Source organism: Podarcis liolepis (genome assembly GCF_965112155.1).
Source record: "Podarcis liolepis genome assembly, chromosome: 10".
Lineage (NCBI taxonomy): Eukaryota > Metazoa > Chordata > Lepidosauria > Squamata > Lacertidae > Podarcis > Podarcis liolepis.
In genome coordinates, this window is record NC_139562.1 from 1,908,750 (window position 1) to 1,936,670 (window position 27,921).

The 27,921-nt window shown below is 50.5% G+C and overlaps 3 protein-coding genes across 5 annotated transcripts in view; 2 read left to right on the forward strand and 1 right to left on the reverse strand.

Moving 5' to 3' along the window:
- The window catches only part of LOC310686845 (uncharacterized protein), a 51,702-nt gene extending 48,938 nt beyond the window's left edge, over nucleotides 1-2,764 (forward strand). Inside the window, exon 6 of the transcript XR_014516125.1 lies at nucleotides 2,597-2,764. The gene's annotated coding sequence lies outside the window, so the exon portion shown is untranslated. The remainder of the gene's footprint in view (nucleotides 1-2,596) is intronic.
- Nucleotides 1-27,921, forward strand: part of LOC310687040 (uncharacterized protein) — a 73,095-nt gene that overhangs the window by 33,595 nt on the left and 11,579 nt on the right. The window lies entirely within an intron of this gene.
- LOC310686796 (uncharacterized protein) lies at nucleotides 17,234-26,687 on the reverse strand. 3 transcript variants are annotated; one of them, XM_083461044.1, is made up of 6 exons: nucleotides 26,542-26,687; nucleotides 25,761-25,994; nucleotides 22,897-22,978; nucleotides 22,569-22,651; nucleotides 21,966-22,092; nucleotides 17,234-20,322 (listed from the first exon to the last, which is right to left on the reverse strand). In XM_083461044.1, the coding sequence occupies exons 3-6, from the start codon at nucleotides 22,955-22,957 to the stop codon at nucleotides 17,750-17,752; spliced, it is 2,844 nt and encodes a 947-aa protein (XP_083317170.1). In that variant the 5' UTR covers nucleotides 22,958-22,978; nucleotides 25,761-25,994; nucleotides 26,542-26,687; the 3' UTR covers nucleotides 17,234-17,749. The 3 variants fall into 3 exon arrangements, with proteins under 3 accessions (XP_083317170.1, XP_083317169.1, XP_083317171.1); XM_083461043.1 differs by lacking the exons at nucleotides 25,761-25,994; nucleotides 26,542-26,687 and adding an exon at nucleotides 23,168-23,662; XM_083461045.1 differs by lacking the exons at nucleotides 22,569-22,651; nucleotides 25,761-25,994; nucleotides 26,542-26,687 and having other exon boundaries at nucleotides 22,897-22,981.

Genomic DNA, 27,921 nt, shown 5'->3' on the forward strand with positions numbered 1-27,921 from the left:
TCCCTCAACCCCTCCCTCCTTGCAGAGAAAACGTTTGGTCAGTTTGGGAGTCTAAATGGTTTCAGGACGGTCTTCCTGTGCTGCTCCAGACACGTGGTCGACATATCTATTTATGTGCTTGCTTGGTACATTTATGAACATTTATTATATATATAATATATATAATATTATATTATTACATGATTCATCCAGTCCAGCCTTTCACATGACAAATTCTGCATTTACTTTAAATAAGCAGGGGGACAATATACTGTCCTCCTTTCCCAATTTTGTTGTTCCATATCCAGTTCAAACTGTAGCTTCTTGTCCAACATGGAGATTTCTCAGGAGACAGATGAGGTGATCAGGCACTCCCATTTCTTTAAGAACTCACCATAGGTTGCTGTGGTCGACACAGTCAAAGGATTTTGTATAGTCAATGAAGCAGAAGTAAATGTTTTCTAGCTTTCTCTATAATCCAGTGTTGGCTTAGTGTAGTAGTGTAGTATAGTGGCGCTGCAGAGAGCTTGCTGGGGAGACCATGCATTAAAAAGAAGGGACTCAAAAATTACTTAAAGAAGGTTTTAATGAGAAAAACAAAAACTCCATTTACACTAAATACATCAACAAACCAGACCCAACCACTAACCCAGGGGTCTGCAACCTTTAAGACAAAAAGAGCCACTTGGACCCGTTTCCGAAAAAACAACAACAACTGGGAGCCGCAAAAACATTGCAACATTTAAAACAAATATAACACTGCATATATTGTTTCTTGCCTTAATGCTATATATACAGGATCGTGCAGTCAGCTGTCAATCTCAAGAAAAAAGGACAAATTAATAGCTAATTAAAATATTTAATTTACAACCAGGTAACCAGGTTAATGGGACTTTTGCTCCTGAACCTCAGTGCTCAGTGTCTGCACATCAGGGCTGTAAGACGTCACCTTCATTTTCACACAGGCTTGCAAGGTGTCATCTGTGAGGCATGATCGGTGCTTGTTTTTAATATAGTTCATGTTGGAGAAGACCTGCTCACATACATATGTGGAAGAGACCACAAGGGCCATCGAGTCCAACCCCCTGCCAAGCAGGAAACACCATCAGAGCACTCCTGAGATATGGTTGTCAAGCCTCTGCTTAAAGACCTCCAAAGTAGGAGACTCCACCACACTCCTTGGCAGCAATTCACCAAACTTTCACCTAACTTTCCCCTGCTTAAGTTTAAAAAGGGGCTTCAGGCAACTAACTCCACATGGAATTCCACGCAACCGCGACTGCATAATCAATGCCACAAAATGCCAAAGAAAATTAACCAGGGTCCCAGTGAACCATACATATAGTGATAATAAAAAGCTATTTAGCCCTTTCTCACCCCCTGTTGGGTGTGGGTCCATTTTCTGCAGACCAAAAGCCAAAAGTCTAGATAGCGCGGCCCTCAGCCTCCAGCTGGCTGCCAGGCAGGTGCACCCTTGGCGACGCGCAGGTAACTTGCCGCCGCTCCTGGAAGCTCCGCTGCGCGCCACCTCCCTCCAGCCAGGTGACTCTGCCGCCCGCCGGTCCATCCATCCACCGGCCCCTTCCGCGCGCCAGCGGCTTTCTCTCCTTTTGCGCGCCCGCCACTCCCTTCCGCGCGCGGGGACTCCATTCCGGGGGCTGCCTGCAGCCGCGTACGTGAGGCAGCCTGTGCCGGGGACAGCCGAGGGGAGGGGACTGGGGGAGGAGGAGGAGGAGGCGGCGGCGAGGGCGGAGGGAGCGGGCGAGCCGTGGCGGAGCTGGAAGGGGAATTTCAAAACAAGCTGCACGAGGGAAGGAGGGAGCCGAGCTGGCAGGCGAGGCGGAGCGCGCGCGGAGCTGGCAAGCCGGGGAGGGGGCGCCCATCGGGGGCTGGCGGCGCGGGCGTGGGGATTGATGCTGGAGGAGCACCCGAGATTATTGGGGGGGGCAGAGCCCTCCGCTCCTTGCCTCCGCCACTCGCCTCCTCCCCTCACCTCCGCCCCTCGCCTCCTCCCCTCGCCACCGCCCCGGAGCCGCAGCAAAGGCTTTAAAGAGCCGCATGCGGCTCTGGAGCCGCAGGTTGCCGACCCCCGCACTAACCCATCCCCCAGGGTAATGGGAGAGCTAGGTGCTTCTCCTTATACACTACACCCATACACACAGACACACTCACACAGGACATACATGACACTTCTGTTATAAATTCATAGAAAATCAGCCGTACATTGGATCTGCACCGTTCAACTTTTATTTCACACCATGAGGGAAGGACTACTTTATTTATAATGGAGTCTTTAAGGAACATCCCAGGACTCTCACATGGGAGAACCCATTTAGATGTATGGAGTGTGGGACGTCTTCCTCTCAGAGTCCACTCTGAGCAATGAACTCAGCAGGAAATCATTCCTAAAAGCATCAGGTATATGTGAAGTTCTGGTGTTTATATGTAAAACATTATAATAATGAAAGAAGGAAGCATCTCACAATGGTGAGTATAATTTTAGATGAAAGTATCTTTGTTTTTCACCAAACTCTCTCACCCCCCCCACCGCATGATCTCCCAGCACTGCTTCTTCACCAGAACTTCATCGCTGCCTCCTGCCATGCTCGTTCTGAAGAAAACTTGGAATACTGAAATTGAATGCTCGATTTTCCCCCAAGCCTAATTTCAAGAGAGAGAAGGAGGGGCTGCAGGTACTAGGGAAGTCTCCTGGGGGCCCCACGTTCACTCATGTACCCCGGGACAATTTACTGCCATCAGCAAACTTTGCCCCCTCCCTGCTCCCTCCTAAGTCTAGATCATTTATGAAGAAGTTGAAAAGCCACAGGTCCCAATACTGATCTTGAGGGGACTCCGCTTTCTGCTTCTCTCCATTCAGAGAACTGTCCGTTTACTCTCTTGGTGTTTCAGAAGGAGGGTTGCCTCCAACTGGGGAGGTGCATTTCTTCTAGGGGCGCATTTCCAGGGTCCCCATGGTGCCCCCCAGCCTGGCTCCACTCGGCCAGGGCAGCTGCATTTTGTTTCGCTGCAAGTGACCCTGCTCCCTGCAACGTGGGGTCTTAAAGGAACTTCATGGGGGGGATCAGCGAGAAGGAGCTTCTGGATCCTGTGCAGCCCCCTCCCTGCCTGCTCCCTTCAGGGTTCCTGAGCCCCTCCCTTTTTCATTTCAAGGATTGGGGGTCCTGCACAGCCCTCAGGGCACCTAAGCATCGGGGGGGGGGGAGCTATTTTGTTTGCTGAGGGCAGGAGTCACAATCCTGGCACACTGCAGGATGTCTGGGTTTTAGGTATGGGGGTGAAAAAAGGTGGGGGGAAAGGTGGAAAAGAGGTGATAGGGGAAATATCCTGGGGTGTGGATTTTATTTTATTTTTAATCATTTTTATTGATTTTCCAAAAAAATCTTGAGTGTTCACTGGAAGGACAGATTCTGAAGCTGAGGCTCCAAGACTTTGGCCACCTCATGAGAAGAGAAGACTTCCTGGAAAAGACCCTGATGTTGGGAAAGATGGAGGGCACAAGGAGAAGGGGACGAGAGAGGATGAGATGGTGGGACAGTGTTCTCGAAGCCACTAACATGAGTTTGACCAAACTGCGGGAGGCAGTGGAAGACAGGAGTGCCTGGCGTGCTCTGGTCCAGGGGGTCACGAAGAGTCGGACAGGACTAAATGACTAAACAACAACAAAATTACAAGAGAAAAGCAATAAATATTTTTTTGGGGGGGGGGGACCCAGCACCTCCTAGCTTCGTCAGGGCAAGCATATTGTTAGGTGGGCGTGAGCTCCATCTTCCTTGAGGCAAGTGCGCTTTGTGGCAGCTTTGCTTCATGAGAAGTCAAGCAGCAATTTGGAGCTCAATATGCCAAGGAGGAAACCAAAATTCTCAGTTTAGGGCTAATATACTGAAGACCCTGCAATAAAACCCCGCATATGTTTGCCCAGAAGTATGCCAGATGGACGCTAGTGTAGAGTTTCCCCCCGCAAGTGTTCTGAGTAAATTCTGCAGTTCTGCAGATGAATCCCAACGCATAAATAATGTTGCAGTCCTGACCCCTGACTCCACTTCCCTGGGTGTGTTCTGCACCGGACTGAGCAGACGGGGGGAAGATGGCACTCCAAGTGTACCTAGGATTGACCCTTAAACATCTTCCATCCTGTTCTCTGTCATCTTTCTACTACACCTTTAAATGCTGGCAGTTATCTGGTCTGGATAAAAGAGAACATGTTCCCGACAAGTGTGTGCGCATAAGTGCATGTTTAGGCTGGAATTTGAACTGCTGAGGCTGGGAGGTTTGCAAAAGAAAGCAAGGTGCAGGATGTCCAGTGGTCGCTGGCCAAGGAGATTGCTTGCATCTGAGACAGGAGACTGCATGGGCTTGAAGGTATCGCTGGACATGACTTTATAAGGGGATATGAAATTCTGTGAAGAAGCTCGCTGGTACAATTCATGGGAACAAACCAACTTCGTATGAAACGTGAATAGGGCGCTGTGTTTGCTCTGTAATCTTTTGACTCAGGCATGGTTCCACGCCACTCCCCCCAAAAAAACAATGATTTCTTTCTGAGGTCTCAGGTGATCCCAACTGGAGATGAGAATGTTGTGTGAGATGCACATGAGGAAGTTTCTCTGGTGATGCTTCAATCTCAGGGGTTTTGTTTTTCAAGCTCAGAATCTTAACTACTGAGCCTTGGAAGAAGTACGCTTGCAAATGATTATTGGGTAGTGAAGTTGTGGAGTGTGAAATTGTATTGCAGTCAAATGCAACATTCCTACAATGTACATGCTGGGGAATGCTTGTGTCACTCAGGAGAAGACTTGCTAGTTCCTCCTGAGCTGGGACAGACTTCCTCTGCATGGCACTTCATGTAGGTGTGGCCTGTTCTTGGACAGAGGAGCACACGGCCTCCATGTTCTGCTCTTCTTCTTCTCCTTTTTGTGTTCCTACAAGGTAGGAAGAAGTGACTGCTCAGTTGCAATCACTTGAGATTATTTCCCTTGTGGGATAGTTCATGTCGATATATAGAGTTATGTAACTTAAGTCTGCCTTCAGGGACCTTATTGTGAACTGGATGATTGTAAGTCAACTAGTTTTATGTTAACTTTAATCAGATAGTCGTGTCTATTCTTTTAGGAGGGATAGAAAAAGGGATCTTACCAGGAATCCTGAATAGTGAGGCTCAGACGAGCCTGCAACTAGCTAATTGCTGTGTAATTTCAAAGAGGGATTGTTTAACAACTCTGCTAAGTTATAGAACTTGCCAACGCAAGTTAGGAAGGATATCATAAAAGAATATATCCTCTCCTGCCTCCCTAAACATTCCCACAGAAAGAGCCTGGGGTAGGATGTCACCTCCCTTGGAGCGAGCGACCAGCAGGGATGCCTCTGAGCTGCCTCCGTGTGTTATGCTCAGCCCACCGTTCCCCATACAGACATCTCTGGCAATGGTTGCTGACGAGGGCTTACTGCCCATGCTGCCTTGTTTTGAATAGGACGGGGGGCAGTCCTCTGGCAACTCACAGAGCTGTTTTCAGGATCTGGAGGGCAAGGACTGATGTAGTGTAGCAGTCAAAGTGTGAGATGTGAGTCAAACTCCTCTTCCTGCAACCTCAACTCTTCGTATCCATGGGGATTATAACACTGGACAGCCTTGCAGGGCCGTTGTTTAGAGATAATATGTGTTATATTTTGTAATGCTTTAAATGTGCTACGTAAATGCTAAATAAAGCTGAGTATTGGTTGGTGCAAAGTGAAAGGGCCGAGAGGAAGAGCCAGTAGAAGAAGACGAAATCCAACGAGTAGTAGATAGGTAGCCGTGTTGGTCTGCCATAGTCAAAATAAAAAAATTCCTTCCAGTAGCACCTTAAAGACCAACTAAGTTAGTTCTTGGTATGAGCTTTCGTGTGCATGCACACTTCTTCAGATACCTGAAGAAGTGTGCATGCACACGAAAGCTCATACCAAGAACTAACTTAGTTGGTCTTTAAGGTGCTACTGGAAGGAATTTTTTATTTTGAAATCCAACGAGTAATAAAAGAATCAAAAACCCAGGACCGGATGGATTTCTGGCAAAATATGATAAAAAAACTAAATCAAACCCCGATTGCACCCTTGAAAGAAGTACTGAACAGCATTTTAAGGAAGGGAGAAGTACCTGGCAGGTGAGACTCAGAGGGAGGAGAGGAGGGGGCCAGGAGACCCAGAGAAGGCCGGCTGCTGAAGCATCCAGGGAGACTCCCCCTCCTGCTGCGACCAGCTTCCCTCTCCCCTGGTCTCCTAGAGCACACAGAGAAATCCGGTTCAGACCCCATGAGCCTGTACATATGAAGATAGGGTATTTTTGTCCCAACATGCATCACTTTGATCTCATTGACAATGAACTGTAATTACTGCCCATCCACCCCGTTTGGAGAGCTCTGTTTGGAGCTCCTTGCAATCGCTCTTTGTTTGAACTGTGGGGTGTGAAACACAGAGCAGTCAAATACAACATTCCTAGAGTGGGCATAAAAGGGGATGTCTGGACCAGCCAGTCAGAACAGCCTGTTTCCTCCTGGGCTGGGACAAACTTCCTCTACATGTGACCAGAGGTGGGTGTGACCTCACCTGTGCAGGTAACAACACAGCACAGGGGAGGCAGCCATCTCTCTCTCTCTCTCTCTCTCTCTCTCTCTCTCTCTCTCTCTCTCTCTCTGACTCCATTCCTCGAAGAACCAACATCTCCTTAGCCTGAGATGCTTCCAGCCAAGAGAGGACAAAGGAACTCTCTCCTTATGGGATAGGTTCCAGGTGTGTATATTTTGTAACCTAAGTCTGCCTTCTGGGATCCTTCTGTGAACAGAATGTGAGTAAACTATTTTATATACTTTTATTTTTTTAAAAAAACATTTTTATTAGCAATTCAACAACATATCTTGAGAGTCCCATGGACTGCAAGAAGATCAAACCTCTCCATTCTTAGGGAAATCAGCCCTGAGTGCTCACTGGAAGGACAGATCCTGAAGCTGAGGCTCCAAGACTTTGGCCACCTCATGAGAAGAGAAGACTCCCTGGAAAAGACCCCGATGTTGGGAAAGATGGAGGGCACAAGGAGAAGGGGACGACAGAGGACGAGATGGTGGGACAGTGTTCTCGAAGCTACCAGCATGAGTTTGACCAAACTGCGGGAGGCAGTGGAAGACGGGAGTGCCTGGCGTGCTCTGGTCCAGGGAGTCACGAAGAGTCGGACACAACTAAACAACAACAACAACATCAAGTACTTTAAAAATCAGCACCTAGAGCGTTCCAATAAATGCCTGGGGGCCTAAAACAGATGTGAATGAGCAGCGCAAATCAGAGCGCATTGTGTGCGTGCAACTTGCAAGAGGGCAGAGGGACAGAGCCTCTGCTTCACGCCCCTCTCTGCTCTCCTCCTCCTCTCTCCGACTTCCCACATTAATGGGGAAAGGCTACAGGTCCACCTCATAGGGATGTTGTAAAGACAGCAGAGTTGGTTTTTATGAAGCGCTTTGTACTCTCCGAGTGTCCCCTAGTTTATCTCCCCACGTTGAGCCCCCACAGCCTTTGCTCAGAGGGGCTCTGGCCCTGCCCACCCATCCCTGGGCCACCTTCCCGTTTCATTCAAGGTGCACAGCTAGGAGATGGATCTTCCGCCAAACTCCCCTTTATTCCTGTTGCCACCACAGAGGACTCTTCAACACTTCACCCCAAACATAACAGAGGAGGAAGTGTGCATCGATTCATTAAACTGATTTATTAAAAAAATAGACATAAACATGTGTTTTCAAATGTTCTCTTTTCTTTTCTTTTTCTTTTGAAACTTTACTACAGCTGCAACAACGGGGATTATAATGCTGTCTCTCTACTGCAGGTCTAACCAACCCTGCTCCACCATTGCCACCACTGTCCCATTCCATTCCACCCTCCAATGGTTGCAGCCAACCATCTTGACTGCAAGTCCCAGAAGACGGGCTCTCTCCTTAGAGACCTTTTCCACCTAGCCTGGGAGGGCAGAGCCAGGATTGACTCCAGCTGCAAAAGCTGAGGCTGCTGAACAGACTCTTGGAATTTGGGGGTTTGGGGGGGGGGTTTGTTGGTGTTGGTGTTTTGTTTTTATATTTTAGATCTTGTGATTTACGTGGAAATTGATCCGTTCAATTGCTCAATCCCAGCATTCCAAACTACCCCTATCACCATCTAGCATTTCCTAAAATTTACTCTTCTACTGTAATTACCATTATTATATTAATGTCACTGATACATGCTGTCAGAGCTGCTTGAAGATCCTAGCTCACAGAGGATCACGCTAGCCAGCGATCATTAAGTAAAAGTCTTTATTGAGTTACAGTTTCCATTCTCAAGCTGCTGCGTGCAACTCTACGTCTAGTAGCTAGATCGGCGAAGCTCCGTCTGAGTCTCCGCCCCGTGTGCACCAACTTAATATCCTAGCCCGGCTCCACCTTTTCCGCCTGACTGTCCTCCTCTGGGTCCCTCTACCCCCCGGGGTCTCTTCCTTCCGGGATTCTTCTGACGCTGACCCCCCGGACCCTCCTGTCTCCTTGCGCCGGGCTTTAGGACCTGGCTCCCTTTCCGGGCTGCTTACTGCGCCGCCTTCCTCTGCATTTGAACTTGGCGCGCGCGCCCAACCTTCCACTTTCCGCTTAACCGTTTCTTCGCTCCCCGATGGAGGTGTGGCCACTCCTGACTCGTGCCCTCCCTCCTGTGGTGAGCTGCCAGCGCTTGCCCCCTGGCTCCCTTCCTCTTCCCTGCTCTCTGGCGGTAACGCTGGTCCCGATTTCCAACTGCTCTCCTCTGAGTCCCCTCTGGCTCTATCTTCCTGGGGTGCCCCCCTAGACTCCCCCCTTGCCCTGGCCACTGGTGCTCCTTTCTGTGAATCCTCTGATTCACTGGAAAGACTCGGAGATCTCGGGTCGTCGTCATCACTCATCTTTTCTTCTGCCTCCTCCCCTTCGCTCTCTGTTTCCTCCCTTGCCCTTGCCTCTGCTCCTAAACCCCTGACATCCATCCCCCCCTCGAAGCCCCCCATTCCCCCCTCCCCTCCTTCCGGTGCTGGAGCTGGGTGCTGCTGTTGCAAAGGGACGAACGTCGGATATCGTTCGCTTCCCGTGGCGGGCCTCCATCTGAAGTCTCCCGGGTCTTCCTCCCTGCTCTCGTCGACGACGGTCACCTCCGCTTCCATCTCTGTGCCGCCGTGCTCGAAACCAGGGTCGTCCCCGAAAACGTCCATGTCCGTCTCTCCCTCACTTCCTCCTGGCGGCGTTGCTCGTCCTGGGCATTCCAGCCACTTTCTGCGGAACTGCTCCTCTGGTCTATCGTCCCACCAATACGAGGGTTCTGAGGCAGATCCCGAGGGTGACCCCTCTGGGGAACGGACGTCTCGTGTCGGGTCCTCGTCCGAGTCGAACCCCCGGAACGTGCTGGCCGAAAGCGTGGGCGTGAAAAGCCAGTCGTCGAAAAAGTCTGCTGGCATTGGTCTATGTGGGAAGAGGGCATGAAACTCGTCTTTGAGCAGAGGTTCGTCCAAGGCGTAGCCCGGCACCCAGCTGTTCGCACTGGCCGGGGTGCCCTCCTTGGCGAGAAAGTATTCTACCCCCTCTTCCCCCCATCTGGAGTCCAAAATCTCCGTGACTTCGTTGATGCGCTCCTTCTGTGCCACTCCCGCGTGCCCTGTTCTGTCTCTGACCGGACTCGGCGCCGTTCCGGGTTCCTGGAACCTGTGCGGTGCCTTGTAGGGAGTGAGCACCGATCTGTGGAACACCGGATGCATTCTGGAACCCTCCGGAAGTGCCAGTCTGAAAGCTACCGGGTTGACCTGCTCTTCGACTTGGTAGGGCCCCAGTTGTTTATGCCCTAGTTTCTTCTTGGCCAACGACCTGGCCGGCACTGCGTGGGCTGCTAACCAGACCCAGTCTCCCACGTGGAGCTCTTCGCCAACCCTTCTGTGTTTGTCCGCTTGTACCTTGTATGCGTGCTTGGCCAGCTCCAGGTGGCGCCTCAGCTGATCGTGGACTTCCTGCAGCTCTGACGCGAACGCATCTGCTGTCTGCGGCTCCCCCTCCCCCATTCTTTCCAGTCCCGGGAAGGTTCTGGGGTGCCTCCCGTTGTTGGCGAAGAACGGCGTGACCCCCGTGGACACGTGCTTCGTGTTGTTGTAGGCGAACTCGGCAAGCGGCAGGTAATCCACCCACGTCGCAGGCTGTTGATTTGCATAACATCTCAGGTACTGCTGCATGATGGCATTGACCCGCTCCGCTTGCCCGTTGGTCTGCGGGTGTCTCACCGACGCCAGGTTGATCTTGACGTTCAGGAAGCCCATCAGCTTCTGCCAGAAATTCGAGATGAACTGCCGCCCCCGGTCGGACAGAATAGACCGTGGCAGACCGTGAACCTTGAACACGTGGTCTATGAACAGTTTGGCGGTTTGCTCCGCCGTGGCCACCTTAGCACACGGAATGAAATGTGCCATCTTGGAAAACAGGTCCACCACCACCAGCACTGCCGTCTTGCCCCTCGAGCTGGGCAGATCCGTGACAAAGTCCAGGGCCACCCTTTCCCAAGGTTCGACCGGAGTTTGCAGCGGTTCCAACAGTCCGGCCGGCGGTCTGTGCACTGGCTTGGCCCTCTGGCAGGTGTCACACCTCGCCACGTAGTCTGCGACCTCCCCTCTCATTCCAGGCCACCAGAAATCCCTGGCGACTAATTCCACCGTCTTCTCCTTGCCAAAGTGCCCGGCAGTGGGCGCGTCGTGCAGCTGCTGCAGCACCTTGGCGCGAAGGTCATCTCCCGGCACGTAGATGGCCCCTTTACGGATGAGCAATCCATCTCTTAGCTGGAAACCGTCGGCCGCTGCCTTGCCCCTTTGCACCTCTGCCATCTTTGCTTGCGCGAAGGAGTCATCCTGCAACGCTCGTCGCACCGCCTCCAGGTCCACGGTTGCCGCGGCGCACGCCCACACTGTTGGTGCGAAGATGTGCATGGCGGCCGCTGGCGTTGCGTCCTCCAGATACTGTGGCTTATGGGAGAGAGCGTCCGCCATGATGTTAGTGTTCCCCGGGACATACTCTATGCGGAAGTCGAAGTTCGCAAAGAACTCAGCCCAACGTATCTGCCTCTGGTTTAGGAACTGTGCCGTGCGCCAGTGCTCCAGATTCTTGTGGTCCGTGCAAACCTGCACCGTGTGCTTGGCGCCGATCAGGAAGTGCCTCCACGCTTTGAACGCTGCATGAATGGCCAGCAACTCCCTGTCCCAGATGGTGTAGTTCTGCTCGGACTTGCTGAGCTTCCTGGAGTAAAACGCTCCCGGTCGCCACACCCCCTGCGGGTCCTTCTGCAGCAGGACCGCCCCCACGGCTCTGTCCGAGGCGTCTGTCTCCACCCTCATCGGCCTGCTGGGGTTGACATGAAGCAGCTGCTCTTCCGACGCGAAGAGACGCTTGAGTGCCTGAAAGGACTGCTCCGCCTGCTCTGTCCAAATGAACTTCTTTTTCTTGGAGCTAAGCGTGTCTGTGATGGCCGCTGTCTGCATAGCGAAGCCCTTGATAAACTTGCGATAGAAGTTCGCAAAGCCGACAAACCGTTGGACCTCCTTCCGGTTGCGTGGGCTCTTCCAATCCAACACCGCGCGAACCTTGGCGCTGTCCATGGCGAGCCCCTTGTCAGACAGCTTGTAGCCCAGAAAATCCACCTCCGTCACGTCAAATTGGCACTTCTCCAGCTTGGCGTAGAGCCTATGTTGCTTTAGCCTGCTCAGCACTTCCTTTACATGTCCGTCATGCTCCTGCTGCGATTCCGAAAAGATCAGGATGTCATCTAAGAAACAGACGCACGTCTTGTAGAGAAGTCCCGCCAACACGTGATGCATGAAAGCTTGAAAAACGTGGGAGCCATTTTGCAATCCAAAAGGGATAACTCTATATTCGTAGGTACCCAGTGGCGTGAACATGGCCGTCTTCCACTCATCTCCTTCCCGCATGCGAATGAGGTTGTACGCCCCTCGCAGGTCTAACTTGGTGAACACTTTTCCCTTCCGCACCTTCGCTAGGAGGTCGTCGATTCGGGGCATGGGGAAGTCCGATGGCTTGGTCCCATTGTTTAAAATGCGATAGTCCACTACCAGTCTTTTTTGGGGCGTGTCCCGCTTTTTAACAAAGAATACAGGACTGCCCCCCGCTGCCTTGGACTCTCGGATGAAACCGCGCTCCAAATTATGATCTATGAACTCTTTGAGTTCTTGCAGTTCGTCCTCTGACATGGAATACAGTTTCCCTTTAGGCAGCGCCGCCCCCGGCCGCAGGTCAATTTTGCAGTCATATGGTCTGTGAGGGGGTAGCCTGTCTGCCTCCTTCTCGCAGAAAACTTCCAAAAATTCTGCGTACTTGTGGGGAATCGCTTGCAGCGTGCCTAGCAGCAGCTGTGACTCCTCTTCCTCTCCTTCCTGCCGGGGCACGATGCAGTGTTCAGCACAAAAGGAAGAGCCAAAGGTCAGCTGCCTCTGGTACCAAGCCAGCGTTGGGCTGTGCTTGTCCAGCCAACTCATTCCCAATACAATGGGCGTATCCGATAGTTGAGTGACATTGAAGCTGATGATTCCTTTGTGATTCCCAAGTCGCATCACCATTGGTGGCGTCTGCTTCACCACTTGCCCCCCGAGCAGCTCCCTGCCATCCACCGTGACAACCTGCAGGGGCAGTGTGGCCGGCAGCAACTGTATAGCGTGTTTGTCGACAAAGTCCTGCCCTATAAAGTCCGCATTGCTGCCTGAGTCAATGGTGATTGGCACGTCCATGGTGATTCCATTGGGCAGCTGGAGAGATGCGGTGAGCCTCACTACCGGTTTGGGCGGGAGGGGGTTCACGGGCTGTAAAATCTCTGGGGACTGCGTCACTAACATGTCTGGCTGGGCCCCAGGGCCTCTTCCTCCAGCCAGACTCCGTCGTTTCCCTGCTGTGGTCCTCCTTGCTGCGTTGCTGCAGTCACCATTGCTGAGGCTGCAGTGAGCTTGTGGAGCCTCTGGGGACACTCTTTCGCCATATGCCCTGGCTCCTCACAGACGTAACACTTCCTGTTCCCTCTAGGAGGCTTCGCTTTCACTGCTGCCGGTGCTAGGGCTCTGGTTGCTGACTGAGCCCTTGCACCTCCAACCTCCATAGGTTCCGCTCCTCCTCCTGGCGGAGGCGTGGATTGCGCACGCGCTGCTTCTCTGGGAAGGAAGGAGGAGCCCCTGGCTGGTTCGCGCCCTCCACGCCCTTCGTCCCTGCTCCACGGACGTTCTTCCATCCGCACCCCCACTGCCAGTGCCCTCTGAACGACCTCCTGGGTGGTCCGGGGTCTCTCCCCCCTCGCAATTTCATCTTTAATCGAGCTGTGCAACCCCTCCCAAAAGAGGTCTCTTACAGGGGCCGAATCTCTGTCCCATTCCAGGGCACTGACCAAAGCGAAAAAGCGGGCATGGTACTGCCTCACGCTGGCCCTCCCTTGCCTTAGTCCATGCACCTCCTTCCGGGCAAGATCCACGTCAATGCTTGATAAAAAACACCCATCCATCGCTTTAATAAAGGCATCCGCATTTTGGAGCGCCGGATCCTTATCTCTCCATAAATTGCGCAGCCATGCTTTAGCATCCCCATGCAAATGGGACATGATGAATCCCACTTTCTCTTGCTCATCTCTAAAGTCTTTATTCAGCAGTTGCAGTGCGCACAGTACGTCTGCTCTAAAGTTGGGATACTGTTGCAGGTTCCCATCGAAGTGAGAGACCAGACCGCCTGTTCGTCTCGCCAACCCAATTCCCTCCTGCCTGGGTGTCTGCTTTGTAAGTACGTCTAACCTGACCTGGAGATCCCTGCAGGCGGCAGCTGCCTCCTCCTCTCTCTTCCTGGATGCGAGAGCCGCTGCATTCAGTTGTGACACTGCTTCTCTGAGTTCCGCTATCTGCTGCTCAGCCGTCATGTCGGCTGCCGTTCATGAGCTCGCTGGTAGGCACCTGCTTCTCTCCCCTCCTCGAGGCTGTAGATGCCCACAATTGTGAGACGGAGCTTACTGTCAGAGCTGCTTGAAGATCCTAGCTCACAGAGGATCACGCTAGCCAGCGATCATTAAGTAAAAGTCTTTATTGAGTTACAGTTTCCATTCTCAAGCTGCTGCGTGCAACTCTACGTCTAGTAGCTAGATCGGCGAAGCTCCGTCTGAGTCTCCGCCCCGTGTGCACCAACTTAATATCCTAGCCCGGCTCCACCTTTTCCGCCTGACTGTCCTCCTCTGGGTCCCTCTACCCCCCGGGGTCTCTTCCTTCCGGGATTCTTCTGACGCTGACCCCCCGGACCCTCCTGTCTCCTTGCGCCGGGCTTTAGGACCTGGCTCCCTTTCCGGGCTGCTTACTGCGCCGCCTTCCTCTGCATTTGAACTTGGCGCGCGCGCCCAACCTTCCACTTTCCGCTTAACCGTTTCTTCGCTCCCCGATGGAGGTGTGGCCACTCCTGACTCGTGCCCTCCCTCCTGTGGTGAGCTGCCAGCGCTTGCCCCCTGGCTCCTTTCCTCTTCCCTGCTCTCTGGCGGTGACGCTGGTCCCGATTTCCAACTGCTCTCCTCTGAGTCCCCTCTGGCTCTATCTTCCTGGGGTGCCCCCCTAGACTCCCCCCTTGCCCTGGCCACTGGTGCTCCTTTCTGTGAATCCTCTGATTCACTGGAAAGACTCGGAGATCTCGGGTCGTCGTCATCACTCATCTTTTCTTCTGCCTCCTCCCCTTCGCTCTCTGTTTCCTCCCTTGCCCTTGCCTCTGCTCCTAAACCCCTGACACATGCGTTGTTGTTGTTGTTTAGTCGTTTAGTCGTGTCCGACTCTTCGTGACCCCATGGACCAGAGCACGCCAGGCACTTCTGTCCTCCACTGCCTCCCGCAGTTTGATCAAACTCATGCTAGTAGCTTCAAGAACACCATCCAACCATCTCATTCTCTGTCGTCCCCTTCTCCTTGTGCCCTCCATCTTTCCCAACATCAGGGTCTTTTCCAGGGAGTCTTCTCTTCTCATGAGGTGGCCAAAGTATTGGAGCCTCAGCTTCACAATCTGTGCTTCCAATGAGCACTCAGGGCTGATTTCCTTCAGAATGGAGAGGTTTGATCTTCTTGCAGTCCATGGGACTCTCAAGAGTCTCCTCCAGCACCATAATTCAAAAGCATCAAATCTTCGGCGATCAGCCTTCTTTATGGTCCAGCTCTCACTTCCATACATCACTACTGGGAAAACCATGGCTTTTACTATACGGACCTTTGTTGGCAAGGTGATGTCTCTGCTTTTTAAGATGTTGTCTAGGTTTGCCATCGCCTTTCTCCCAAGGAGCAGGCGTCTTTTAATTTCGTGACTGCTGTCACCATCTGCACTGATCATGGAGCCCAAGAAAGTAAAATCTCTCACTGCCTCCATTTCTTCCCCATCTATTTGCCAGGAGGTGATGGGCCCAGTGGCCATGATCTTCGTTTTTTTGATGTTGAGCTTCAGACCATATTTTGCGCTCTCCTCTTTCACCCTCATTAAAAGGTTCTTTAATTCCTCTTCACTTTCTGCCATCAAGGTTGTGTCATCTGCATATCTGAGGTTGTTGATATTTCTTCCGGCAATCTTAATTCCGGCTTGGGATTCATCCAGCCCAGCCTTTCGCATGATGAATTCTGCATATAAGTTAAATAAGAAGGGAGACAATATACAGCCTTGCCGTACTCCTTTCCCAATTTGGAACCAATCAGTTGTTCCATATCCAGTTCTAACTGTAGCTTCTTGTCCCACATAGAGATTTCGCAGGAGACAGATGAGGTGATCAGGCACTCCCATTTCTTTAAGAACTTGCCATAGTTTGCTGTGGTCAACACAGTCAAAGGCTTTTGCATAGTCAATGAAGCAGAAGTAGATGTCTTTTTGGAACTCTCTAGCTTTCTCCATAATCCAGCACATGTTTGCAATTTGGTCTCTGGTTCCTCTGCCTCTTCTAAATCCAGCTTGCACTTCTGGGAGTTCTCGGTCCACATACTGCTTCAGCCTTCCTTGTAGAATTTTAAGCATAACCTTGCTAGCATGTGAAATGAGTGAAATTGTGCGGTAGTTGGAGCATTCTTTGGCACTGCCTTTCTTTGGGATTGGGATGTAGACTGATCTTCTCCAATCCTCTGGCCACTGCTGAGTTTTCCAAACTTGCTGGCATATTGAGTGTAGCACCTTAACAGCATCATCTTTTAAAATTTTAAACAGTTCAGCTGGAATACCATCACTTCCACTGGCCTTGTTATTTGCAGTGCTTTCTAAGGCCCATTTGACTTCACTCTCCAGGATGTCTGGCTCAAGGTCAGCAACCACACTACCTGGTTGTATTGTATTAAGCTTGTATTCAAGCTTAAACTGAAGAAAGTAGGAAAAACCACTGGACAGGTAAGATACAATCTAAACCAAATCCCTTATGAATACACAGTGGAAGTGAGGAACAGGTTTAAGGATTTAGATTTGCTGGACAGAGTGCCTGAAGAACTATGGGTGGAGGCTCGCAACATTATACAGGAGGCAGCAACTAAAACCATCCCAATGAAAAAGAAATGCAAGAAAGCAAAGTGGCTGTCCAACGAGGCCTTACAAATAGCGGGGGAGAGAAGGCAAGCAAAATGCGAGGGAGATAGTGAAAGATACAGCAAATTGAATGCAGATTTCCAAAGAACAGCAAGGAGAGACAAGAAGGCCTTCTTAAACGAGCAATGCAAAGAAATAGAGGAAAGCAACAGAATGGGAAGAACCAGAGATCTGTTCAAGAAAATCGGAAATATGAAAGGAACATTTCGTACAAAGATTACCATAATAAAGGACAAAAGTGGTAAAGATCTAACTGAAGCAGAAGACATCAAGAAGAGGTGGCAAGAATACACAGAGGAATTATACCAGAAAGATATGGATGTCTCATATAAAACTTTAAATACAAACACCAAGACATTGCACTGAAACTTTTGGTAAATGCGCATATATGCACTTTCCAAGAGTCTCATTCGAGAGCCAGTGGGGTGCAGTGCTTAAGAGTTTTGGACTAGGAACTGGGAGACCTGGGTTCCAATCTCCACTCAGTCACTGGATGATGGCTTCACAGCCCAACCTACCTCACAGGGTTGTTGTCAGGATTAAACGATGAGGGGGAGAACGACTTAAGACCACACTGAGCTTCTTGAAGAAACAGGTGGTATATAAAGGCATCCAATAAATTTCACTAAGAAGAAAGGTAAGATTCTGCTCTTAGGCAAGACGAATCAGCTGCACAAATATAAGATGGGACATACCAGGCTTGCCAGTAGTACATGTGGAAATGACCTGGGGTCTTAGTGGACCACAAGACTAACATGAGTCAACATCAGCGAAATAGGCTGTTATTCTAGGCTGCGTCCAAAGAAGTCAAGTGTCCAGATCAAGAAAAGTAATAGTCCCACTTTCTTCCGCCTTGTTCAGACCACACCTGGAGTCCTGTGTCCAGTTCTGGGTGCCCCAATTTAAGAAGGATTTTGACAAGCTGGGAGGTGTGCAGAGGGGGGGGGGGTGAGCAAGACAATTAAGCGTTGGGGAGCCAAGTCTTCTGAGGAACAGGAAGGGCTGTCAGGTGGAAGATTGAACAAGCTTGTTTTCACCAGCTCTGGAGGCTGGGACCCAAACCAATGGCTTCAAATTATAGACGCCCTTGGAAGGTTGTGGACTCCTCTTCCTTGGAGGTTTGTAAGGAGAAGTTTGAAGGCAATGTGTCATGGAAGCTTTAGTTGAGAGTCCTGCAGTGGACTAGACAACCCAGGGGTCTCCTGCAGGTCTAAAATTCTATGATTCTCCCCTGTATGAACTCTTTGATGGGCCATGAGGTTAGTCCTCTTACTGAAGCTCTTTCCACATTCCAAGCACTGATATGGTTTCTCACCACTGTGAATTCTTTGGTGGGAAGTGAGGTTGTCCTTCCGGGTGAAGCTCTTCCCACATTCCAAGCACTGATAGGGTTTCTCCCCAGTGTGGATTCTTTGGTGGGATGTGAGATGGGCTTTCTGGCAGAAACTCTTTCCACATTTCACACATTGATAGGGTTTCTCACCACTGTGAATTCTTTGGTGATCCATGAGCTTGGTCCTCTTACCAAAGCTCTTTCCACATTCCAAGCACTGATAAGGTTTCTCCCCTGTGTGAATTCTTTGGTGGGAAGTAAGACTTTGCTTCTGGTTGAAGCTCTTCCCACATTCCAAGCAGTGATATGGTTTCTCCCCTGTGTGAATTCTTTCATGGCAAGTTAGATTGGCCCTTTGGCTGAAACTCTTTCCACAATCCAAGCATTCATAGGGTTTCTCACCACTGTGAGTTCGTTGATGGGCCATGAGCTTGGTCCTCTTACCAAAGCCCTTTCCACATTCCAAGCACTGATAAGGTTTCTCACCACTGTGAATTCTTTGATGGGAAGGGAGACTTTGCTTATGACTGAAGCTCTTTCCACATTCCAAGCACTTATAGGGTTTCTCCCCTGTGTGAATTCTTTGGTGGGAAGTGAGGTTGACTTTCTGGCGGAAACTCTTCCCACATTCCAAGCACTGATAGGGTTTCTCCCCTGTGTGAATTCTTTGGTGGGAAGTGAGGCTGACTTTCTGGCGGAAATTCTTTCCACATTCCAAGCACTGATATGGTTTCTCTCCTGTGTGAATTCTTTGGTGGGAAGTGAAATCGGCTCTCTGGCAGAAACTCTTTCCACAATCCAAGCATCGATAGGGTTTCTCCCCAGTATGAATGCTTTCGTGGGAAGTGAGACTTTTCTTCAGACTGAAGCTCTTGCCACATTCCAAGCACTGATAGGGTTTTTCACCTGTGTGAATTCTTTGGTGATGAGTGAGATTGACTCTCTGGCAGAAACTCTTTCCGCATTCCGAGCACTGATAGGGTTTCTCACCACTGTGAATTATTTGGTGATGAGTGAGACTTTTCTTCAGACTGAAGCTCTTGCCACATTCCAAGCACTGATAGGGTTTTTCACCTGTGTGAATTCTTTGGTGAGAAGTGAGATTGGCTCTCTGGCAGAAACTCTTTCCACATTCTAAGCAATGATATGGTTTCTCACCACTGTGAATTCTTTGGTGGGAAGTGAGACTTTGCTTCTGGGTGAAGCTCTTTCCACAATTCACACATTGATAGGGTTTCTCCCCAATATGAATTTTTTGGTGGGAAGTAAGACCAGTGCTCACAGTGAAGCTCTTCCCACATTCCAAGCACTGATATGGTTTCTCCCCTGTGTGAATTCTTTGGTGTGAAGTGAGATCGGCTCTCTGTAGGAAACTCTTTCCACAATCCAAGCATCGATAGGGTTTCTCTCTGGTATGAATGCTTTGATGGGTAGTGAGATGGGCCCTGAGACTGAAGTTCTTTCCACATTCCAAGCACTGATATGGTTTTTCCCCTGTATGCATTCTTTGATGGGAACTGAGATTGGCTCTCTGGGAGAATCTCTTTCCACATTCCGAGCACTGATAGGGTTTCTCACCACTGTGAATTCGTTGGTGGGAAGTGAGACTTTGCTTCCGACTGAAGCTCTTCCCACATTCCATGCATTGATAAGGTTTTTCACCACTGTGAATTCTTTGATGGGAAGTGAGACTTGCCTTTTGGGTGAAGCCCTTTCCACAATTCACACATTTATATGGTTTCTCCCCAGTATGAATTCTTTGGTGGGAAGTGAGATGGGAGCTCACAGTGAAACTCTTCCCACATTCCGAGCACTGATAGGGTTTCTCACCACTGTGAATCCTTTGATGGACCGTGAGAGTCATCCTGTGATTGAAGCTCCGCCCACATTCCGAGCACTGATAGGGTTTCTCACCTGTATGAATTATTTGATGGGCTGTGAGATGGGTTCTCTGACTGAAGCTCTTTCCACACTCTCGGCATTGAAATGGCTTCTCCCCCCTGTGAATTCTCTGATGTTTACGGAAGGTTTTGCTTGCATTAAAGCTTTTCCTACATTCTAAGCACTGATAGGGTTTCTCGCCTGTATGAATTATTTGATGTGAAACGAGATGTGCACTCGTACTGAAGCTCTTTCCACATTCCAAGCATTTCAGTGGGTCATCCCCTGTGGGAATTATTTCCTGTGAAGTTAGACTTTCATTCCAACAGAAATTTTTCCCCCATTCAGAGAACTGAGAGGGTTTCTTCCCAATAGCATTTCTTTGGTGTGTAGTCGAATGGGAGCTGTGACTGAAGCTCTCTCCACACTGCAAGAGTGGCAATGGCTTCTCCACTGTGTGGATTCTGTCATGGGCATCCTCTCTCTCAATTTCCAAATCATCACCGCCTGCAATGAAGAAAGAAATGGATTAGAACTGTAGGAAGAAATGGAGTGCCACTGTATTGAATATTGATCACTAACCCTTGTGATAGAGGAAGAATTCCATGTATCAACATTGGTGACCACACACTAGAGGCAGTCAGTGTTAGAAACAGAGATAAGAAAGCTAAGAGTTAAAGGCACCTTAAACCGAGGATATGGGCGCAACAACGAATGTCTAGGCGCACTCTTTTATAACAAGAATACAAAGCTGAAAAGGAATGAACAGCAGCTAAAATAATATATTCATTTTTCATGTGGTCTAGTCCTTCCCCTGCCCACCCCCCCCTGATTTTTTAAGAAGGTCTTGTCATGGGACAGACAGGCAAGGGGAGAACAGAGAGAGAAGTTTTGAGGAAATTGAGCCTGGCAGAGTTTGCATACAATAACACAATGCATGCACCCACAGGTATATCACCACTTGTAGGTTTCAGATCCTCAGAAGACATCGAAAGCGAGACAGATGGGGGGGCTTAGTGGGGGGTGATGTCACAGGACAGAGAGCCCTTGGGTCAAGGGAAGGGGGAGTATCAGAGCAGGGACAGTCAGACAGGGAAAACAGGGAAATGATGGACGAAGTAGGGGAGGAGAAGGCGGAGAGCAGTCAAGTGGTGCCAGGGCTCTGCAGTACTGGAGAGCCCTGCCACCAACCAGGAAGTTCAGGAACAGAGGGGGAAGCGGTGCCTTTGGCACAGGCGAGGAGAGAATCAAAGACGTCTTGAGAGATTCCCACATCTGCTCTGTTGGAGAAGGAGCGGAAGGAAGCCGCTCCCCGAATCTGACTGGTCAGATTCAGATGCATGATTTTGAACTGTAGCTGTTCGTACATATGTAAATAAAGAACTGTAAATATCTCTCTGAGTGAGCAGAGGGTGTTTATTGCGAAGAGCCGACACCACCTTGACAGGTCTCTCCTTCAGCTTTCAGAGAGTAGCTGGAGGTGGGGAGGCAGAAAAAGGTCCTCCTTTCCTTCCACTCCGCAGTTTTAATCTGAAATCTTAGGTGCAGTACTGCGTGCAGAGCTCAGAAACTGCTCGTGCCTATGAAATTCCCTGTCGCAAAATGCGCCTATGGGAGTTTCAGACACTGGAGGTGGTGGATGATTTTGTCTCCCTAGGAGGTTCTACCATAACCAACAAGCTCTTCATCGATGCTGACCTGGACAAGTGTATTGGCAAGGCAAATGTGTTGCTAACTCTTCAATGCCAAGAGGGAGGTCTATCAAGATTGTGCCTTGAGCAAGCAGTTTGTGAAGTGAATTGTGGACAATTACAACCATTAGGGGGAAAAAACCTTCAATGTCTTCCATATGCTCCATATCAGGAAGATTTTGGGCAATAGAAGGCAGGACAGTGTCAACAAAGATGTGTTCTCCTGACCTCAGATTCCCAGCTTGTCCCCATTTCATTCTCAGCAAGGTCTATGCTGACTTCATCATGTCCACGGTCTAAACATGCTGATAGCCCTCCATTTAAGGTGAGTTTGGGGGTATTAGAATCCCAAATGCTGCAAGTGGCCCTGCAGACCTCCCTCAAAACCAGGGAGGCTTATCAGAGAGAGATATGCATGGGATTTCCAAACAGAGGTCATGATCCACAAGGGAGCCTTACTGAAAGAGGCCACAATTCTGTGATTCTCCTCCATGACTTCCTTATGCAGAGCTCTCTGGTCAGGATCCAGCAACGCCCATTCCTCATCTGTGAAATGAACAGCGACATCTTCAAAGCACACTGGACCCTAAGAGAGAAATGAAGAGGTCCTTTTTAGACAGCACTAAGGTTGTCTGCTACACATTGCTGTTTCTTTCTGCGCATTAAAAGGGGGGAGGAGAAGGTGGGGAAACCCCATTGTGCAACTGATGCGACAAGATAGATGATTCCTGGGAACTATTTTTGAGGCTTGATGAACTGCTTAGAAGCCCATTTTAGCATTCAATGATAACTCTAGAAATAAAACAACAATGACTTATGAATCATCCTATTGACCATCAGAAGGCGAGTTAAGGCAAGGTGGCTGTTCCTTATTCTCAGCACATTAAGCTTCTCGAATGGCATTCCCAGCCTCCTGGCTTCTGTCTAGGCTGCCCTTGACAAAGATGCCTTCAGAGCAGCTTGGACAGAAGCCAAGAGGAGGAGAGAGATTCCTCGGGGGCCAGAGGCACCCTGGCTGCCCCACCCCTCAGCCCCCTTCCCCACAGGGCTCCCTCCCTCTACCTGAGCTGCTTCCACAGCCGTTGCTTCTCCTTCCCCACCAGGAATAGATGGAAGAGGAGGTCTTGCTGGCATCATCTGGTTACCTGCAAGAGACAGAGGTAATTGGGAAGCCAGGAGTGCAGCTGCTCTCCAAAAAGTCTCACCTTCTGAGTGCATCTGGACATTTGGACCCATTTCATAATTTATTTGGGTTAAAAAATACATCTCCCTCCTTGGTGCTCTTGGCCCCAAGTGTCTACCCCCCCCCCCAAAAAAGAGGAAAAGAACCCATGGATTTGTTTTGATATCCACAGAAAGGGACCAAACGGAGAACGGACTCCTTCCTTACCCAGCAGCCTCTCTCTGGTGTCCAGCGGAGTCCTTTTGGTCTCAGAGGAATCTGGGCCCATTTCTGCAATCAGATCCTGCCTCTGAAATAGCAACAAAGATTCAAAACAGAGAATATGAAGAAGAGTTAGAAAAGGAATGACAGAGGCAAAAACTGAAGGGCAATCTGATAGCATTCAATAGCTACTTTCCAAAAAAGGATGGAGAATTTTCAGATACCCTCACTCACGTTCGGAGCCCCTTGGGAGTATCCAGAGGAAAGTCTCTCTCACCTGCTGCTCTGCCTGCTTCTTCTCCTCTGCCTGACTCAGGAGGAAACCTTCGGCCAGGGCCACTGCCTGGGAACTGGTCTCTGCTCCGCATTCCCTCACCCAGCTCTCCATCTCCAGAGGAAGGACAGCCAGGAACTGCTCCAAGATCACCAGGTCCAGCATCTCAGCTTTTGTGTGCCTTTCTGGCTTCAGCCACTGATGGTCAAGGCAGTAGAGTTGGCTGCAAACCTTCCGGGGTCCTTTGGCCTCCTGATAGCAAAACTGCCTCAATTGCTTGCTCTGCACCTCTGAGTGGAGAGTGTCCTCCTCTCCCGGGATCTTCTGCAGAGTTTTTCCCCAGAATCTCCCACTGCTCCCCGTTTCCATGGCCTGGCCTCTTCCTGCTTCAGGGCCAGCTGAGTCTTGCTCATCTATCTGTGCTCTCAGGAAGCCTCCAAGAGAGATGAAGGAATCCCTTGATCTTCTGCCAAGTTCTGTCTGTCCAAATCAGAGGTGCTAGGGAATTTTACAAACTGAATACATTGTTCTGTTACAAAACTGACATATTGCCTGGAGGAGAAAAATGTTCCGTGAGGAAGTATGTATGAGTCTTGGAAGAGCCGGCTCTGGACTGCACCACAACCCAGACTCTGAGGTTTCTATAAAAAGGAGAAGGTGAAGTAAGTCTCCAGCCCTCCTGGAGGGAAAGTGACCATGCAAAATGTGCAGGGAACTGTTGGTCTTTGCTCCTGCCTTTCAGAGTTTTCAATCAAGGAATGAAGTCAGAACTGTGATTGACAAGTGAGTCATTTGTACTGAGTGTTATCTGAGCATTGGGTTATAGTGGGAGTCCTAACCCAGGACTCCTCAAGAGTTGATCTCCTGCCCAACCCCATTTCAGAGCACATTTATTTCCTTATCTGGCTAACTTCTGAGGGCCAAATGACATGTGGGTGGGGTCAAAGGTCAGCACTCAAAAGCAAATAAAGTGGAACTCGCCTTTCTATGAGTGTAATGCGTTTTCAACTGTTCTTATTGCTTTTTAAAGAAAATTGTAATCTGCTCTTGGAAATTCGGGTGATGGGCAGGGAACAAGCAGTAACGATGATGTTGTTATATTGCTTAACGCTCCCCCTGCCCAGTCATGAATACTTGAGGTCACTCCTGTGTCCATCATGGTCGCTTGAGGCCCATGTCCAGCTCAGGCTAGTTCCCCACCCCACAGACCTTTCGGGACAGAGAGGACATGGCCCTGGTCCTTCCTGCTCTGCGCCAGATGGGATGGTGGCAACGCTCTCTGTGTGGAACTGCCCTTGAAGGCGACTCTGCTACACATTCACAGCAACATCACAAAGCAATACTACTCAGCTCCTGAGGCCCACAGAGAGACTGGCTACTTTTCTAGGGAGAGTTAAAGGTAGGTAGCCGTGTTGGTCTGCCACAGTCAAAAAAAAATAAATCCTTCCAGTAGCACCTTAAAGACCAACTAAGTTAGTTCTTGGTATGAGCTTTCGTGTGCATGCACACTTCTTCAGATACACTGAAACAGAAGTTGCCAGATCCTTCTATATAGTGAGAAGGTGGGGAGGGGTATTACTCAGAAGGGTGGTGGGAATGGGTGATTGGCAGATAACTGAGATGAGCCTGTTGACGACTCTTAACGACTGCAATAGGTCTTACAGGAAAAGGCAAGGGGAAAATGAGTCATCACTCGAGATGAATCCTGAGTTACAGTGACACAGCAATTAGCTGTTAACCGTTAACAGCCAACAGGCTTGAAAGATGTAGGCCTTGCTGCTCCTGCTCTCAAGAACCTTTGTCTCATGACAGCCTCCTATGGGGGAGACAGAGCAGAGGAGCCCCCCATCACCCTCTCCTCCTTCTCCACAGATCGGTCTCCTCCTCTTTGAACGCCACCTTGATTGTGCTAACGGAGAAATCTGAGGGCTCCCTTGGACAAGAAACAAGGACACCAGCCAGGAATACCAGAGCAAAAGAGCAGCCAGTAGGCTTGGTCTTGATTGAAGACTGTCACCACAGGACTCCCACCTGCCACCAGGTGAAACAAGATGGAAGCCCCACACAAAAGAGAACCCAAACTTTTATTAGCGGGTGGCGCTAATAAACCACAGAGCCTAGGGCTTGCCGATTGGAAGGTTGGCGGTTCAAATCCCTGTGATGGGGTGAGCTCCCGTTGCTCGGTCCCAGCTCCTGCCAACCCAGCAGTTCAAAAGCATGTCAAGTGCAAGTAGATAAATAGGTACTGCTGTGGTGAGAAGGTAAATAGTGTTTCCGTGCGCTGCTCTGGTTCACCAGAAGTGGCTTAGTCATGCTGGCCACATGACCCGGAAACTGTCTGCAGACAAATGTTGGCTGCCAATAAAGCGAGATGAGTGCTGCAACCCCAAAGTCGTCCGCAACTGGACCTAACAGTCAGGGGTCCCTTTACCCTTTAATCCCCATGTTATGCCCCCCAACTACATCACTCATACATCACGGTTACATCATGAAAGGGGAGGTCTGGTGGCAGGAATCTGAGCATCCTGGACCCTGCCCCATGGTTCCCCCGGCCCTCCACCAAACACCCATCAAGTGAAACAAAACAGATACTTACTTTTCCCAGCCAAGTGAATCACACCCTTTTGTCTTCATCTGAGTTTGGTATTTCTACAATGGCTACCTGTTCGGCACTCAGGTATCAGGATGCCAGGGATTATCACTCAGGCAGAGGGGCTGCTGAGTAGCTGAGCTCACATGTCTACGTGGATTTCTGAAGTTTTCCCAGTGAGTCAGTACATAGAGACATTTTTCAGTGAATTCTTACATTTGGTATCATGCAGCAGAGGCCCTTTGAATAGAGAGGAAGAAACTGTGATGAAGTGTTTTGTGGGGACAAATCACACAAGTCACAAAAGGGATTATGCTGATTTTGGTAGTGGGCTGCATGTGCATGAGATCTGCTGGAGGGGCAACCCCCCAACCTATACATCAATTCCTGCAACCACTGGTGGCCTCCCTGCCTCTTGTGGGAGGGAGTTCCACAGGTTTTACTCTGCCCTGCAAGAGGAAGCGCTTTCTCTTCCCTGCCCTCCGTCTTCCTTCCTTGCACAGGTGAGGTTTTAGGTACCGAATGTCCAAACGTTTCCATCCACCTACAACCTCTGTTATACAAGGGGACTGATCCATTCATCCGAATGGGGTTTATTTGCATGCATTTCCCCACTCCTGGACCCCAGACCCCTCCCCAGGGGGCCAGCAGCGCATCCATGCAAAGGAAGAGCAGAGCTGCCGCCCTCCTGCGACCCTCCGCGCCCTGACTTGCCCCCCCTTTCGCCATGCAGCGCTGGGACCCCCGCTCTCCCCATGGGCCCTATCCTGGGAGAGAGGAGACTCACCGGATCCCAGCAGGCGCCCCCAGGCAGCCTCTGCAGAGCCGAACCAACGGGACCCCCACACGCCCGACTTCTTGCAGGAAAGGGAGGGGTTGGGCTTTCGCTCTGGAGGACCCTGCCCCCCCCCGTCTTAGTTTCCTCTCTAGGAATCCAGCTCGTTTCTGTTTAACCCTTGGCAAGCCGAGCGCACCCAACTCACACCTCTCCCTCTCTCGAGAGCCGGAGCATCGCGCACCAATGGCATCCCGAGAAGGCGGAGGAGGAGAGGTTTATGGATTACTTCCGGCAAGGGATACATTCAGTTTTGGCCCCCTAACAGCTGGCCCCTGAACACGGGTCCCAAGAAATCTTCACTGGCTCCCGGTCGGTTTCTGAGCACCATTCAAAGTGCTGGCGCTGACCTTGAAAGCCCCAAATGGTCTCAGCCCAGTAGAAGGGAAGGAGCGTCTCCACGTCCATCGCTCAGCCCGGACACTGAGGTCCAGCTCCGAGGGCCTTCTTGTAGCAAGGATTTTTAAGGTACCAGTGACCCACTCAAATTGTGTCCCAGAATTGACAGACGCAGCAGTGGAGAAAAAGAAAGTGATATTTATTGCTGAGCAATAATTGACCCTGTGGAATCCTTTCCAGAGACTGGGCCGCCCAGCTCTAGCGCCCTGAGGCTTTATATCTGAGTACATACAACATCATCGATCATGACATAATCGAATACAATCGCTCACGGCAGCAAAAATAAAACCAATGAGCGCATTCAAGCCTTGCCCCCTGATCATGTAAAGAGTTCCCTCCCAACTTCTGCTTTCTTCAGTCTGAACATTAGTCCGACCTTTCCCCTAATAAAAAGGAGAAAGGAACTGTATTCAGCCAGTGGCGTAGCGTGGGGGGTGCAGGGGGTGCCGGCCGCACCGGGCGCAACATCTGGGGGGGGGTGCGCTCGCACTCGCAGCTCTCTGCCCCTACCTGGCTCACTCACTCTCTCTCACTGCAGTGCTGGCTGTGCGAATCCGATCTGAGCCGCTGGGTCACCGCCCACTGTGGAGGGGGTGGGTGCCAGGCGTGCGGTGTGGAGAGAGAGCGAGGGACTATCTGGGGGAGGGACAGTGCAGCGGCCGCCCAGTACAGCGCTGAGCGCAGGAGAGAACCACACCAGGCAGCAGCAAGAAGAAGCTGGCAGCGGCGGCAGGTTAGGGGTTAGGGGGCGCAAATTACTTGCCTTGCCCCGGGTTAGGGGGCGCAAATTACTTGCCTTGCCCCGGGTTAGGGGGCACAAATTACTTGCCTTGCCCCGGGTGCTGACAACCCACGCTACGCCGCTGTATTCAGCCGTTAAGCTCTCCTACGCAACATCTGCCAAACAGGGACATTTTGCGGTTAGCATCTTCC

Coding starts and splice junctions, on each gene's coding strand:
- LOC310686796 (XM_083461043.1), bottom strand. CDS start 23,533: ATGGAAACGGGGAGCAGTGGGAGATTCTGGGGAAAAACTCTGCAGAAG. Junction 22,979..23,167: donor AGAAGCAGGCAGAGCAGCAG/GTGAGAGAGACT, acceptor TTGCTATTTCAG/AGGCAGGATCTGATTGCAGA. Junction 22,652..22,896: donor CACCAGAGAGAGGCTGCTGG/GTAAGGAAGGAG, acceptor TGTCTCTTGCAG/GTAACCAGATGATGCCAGCA.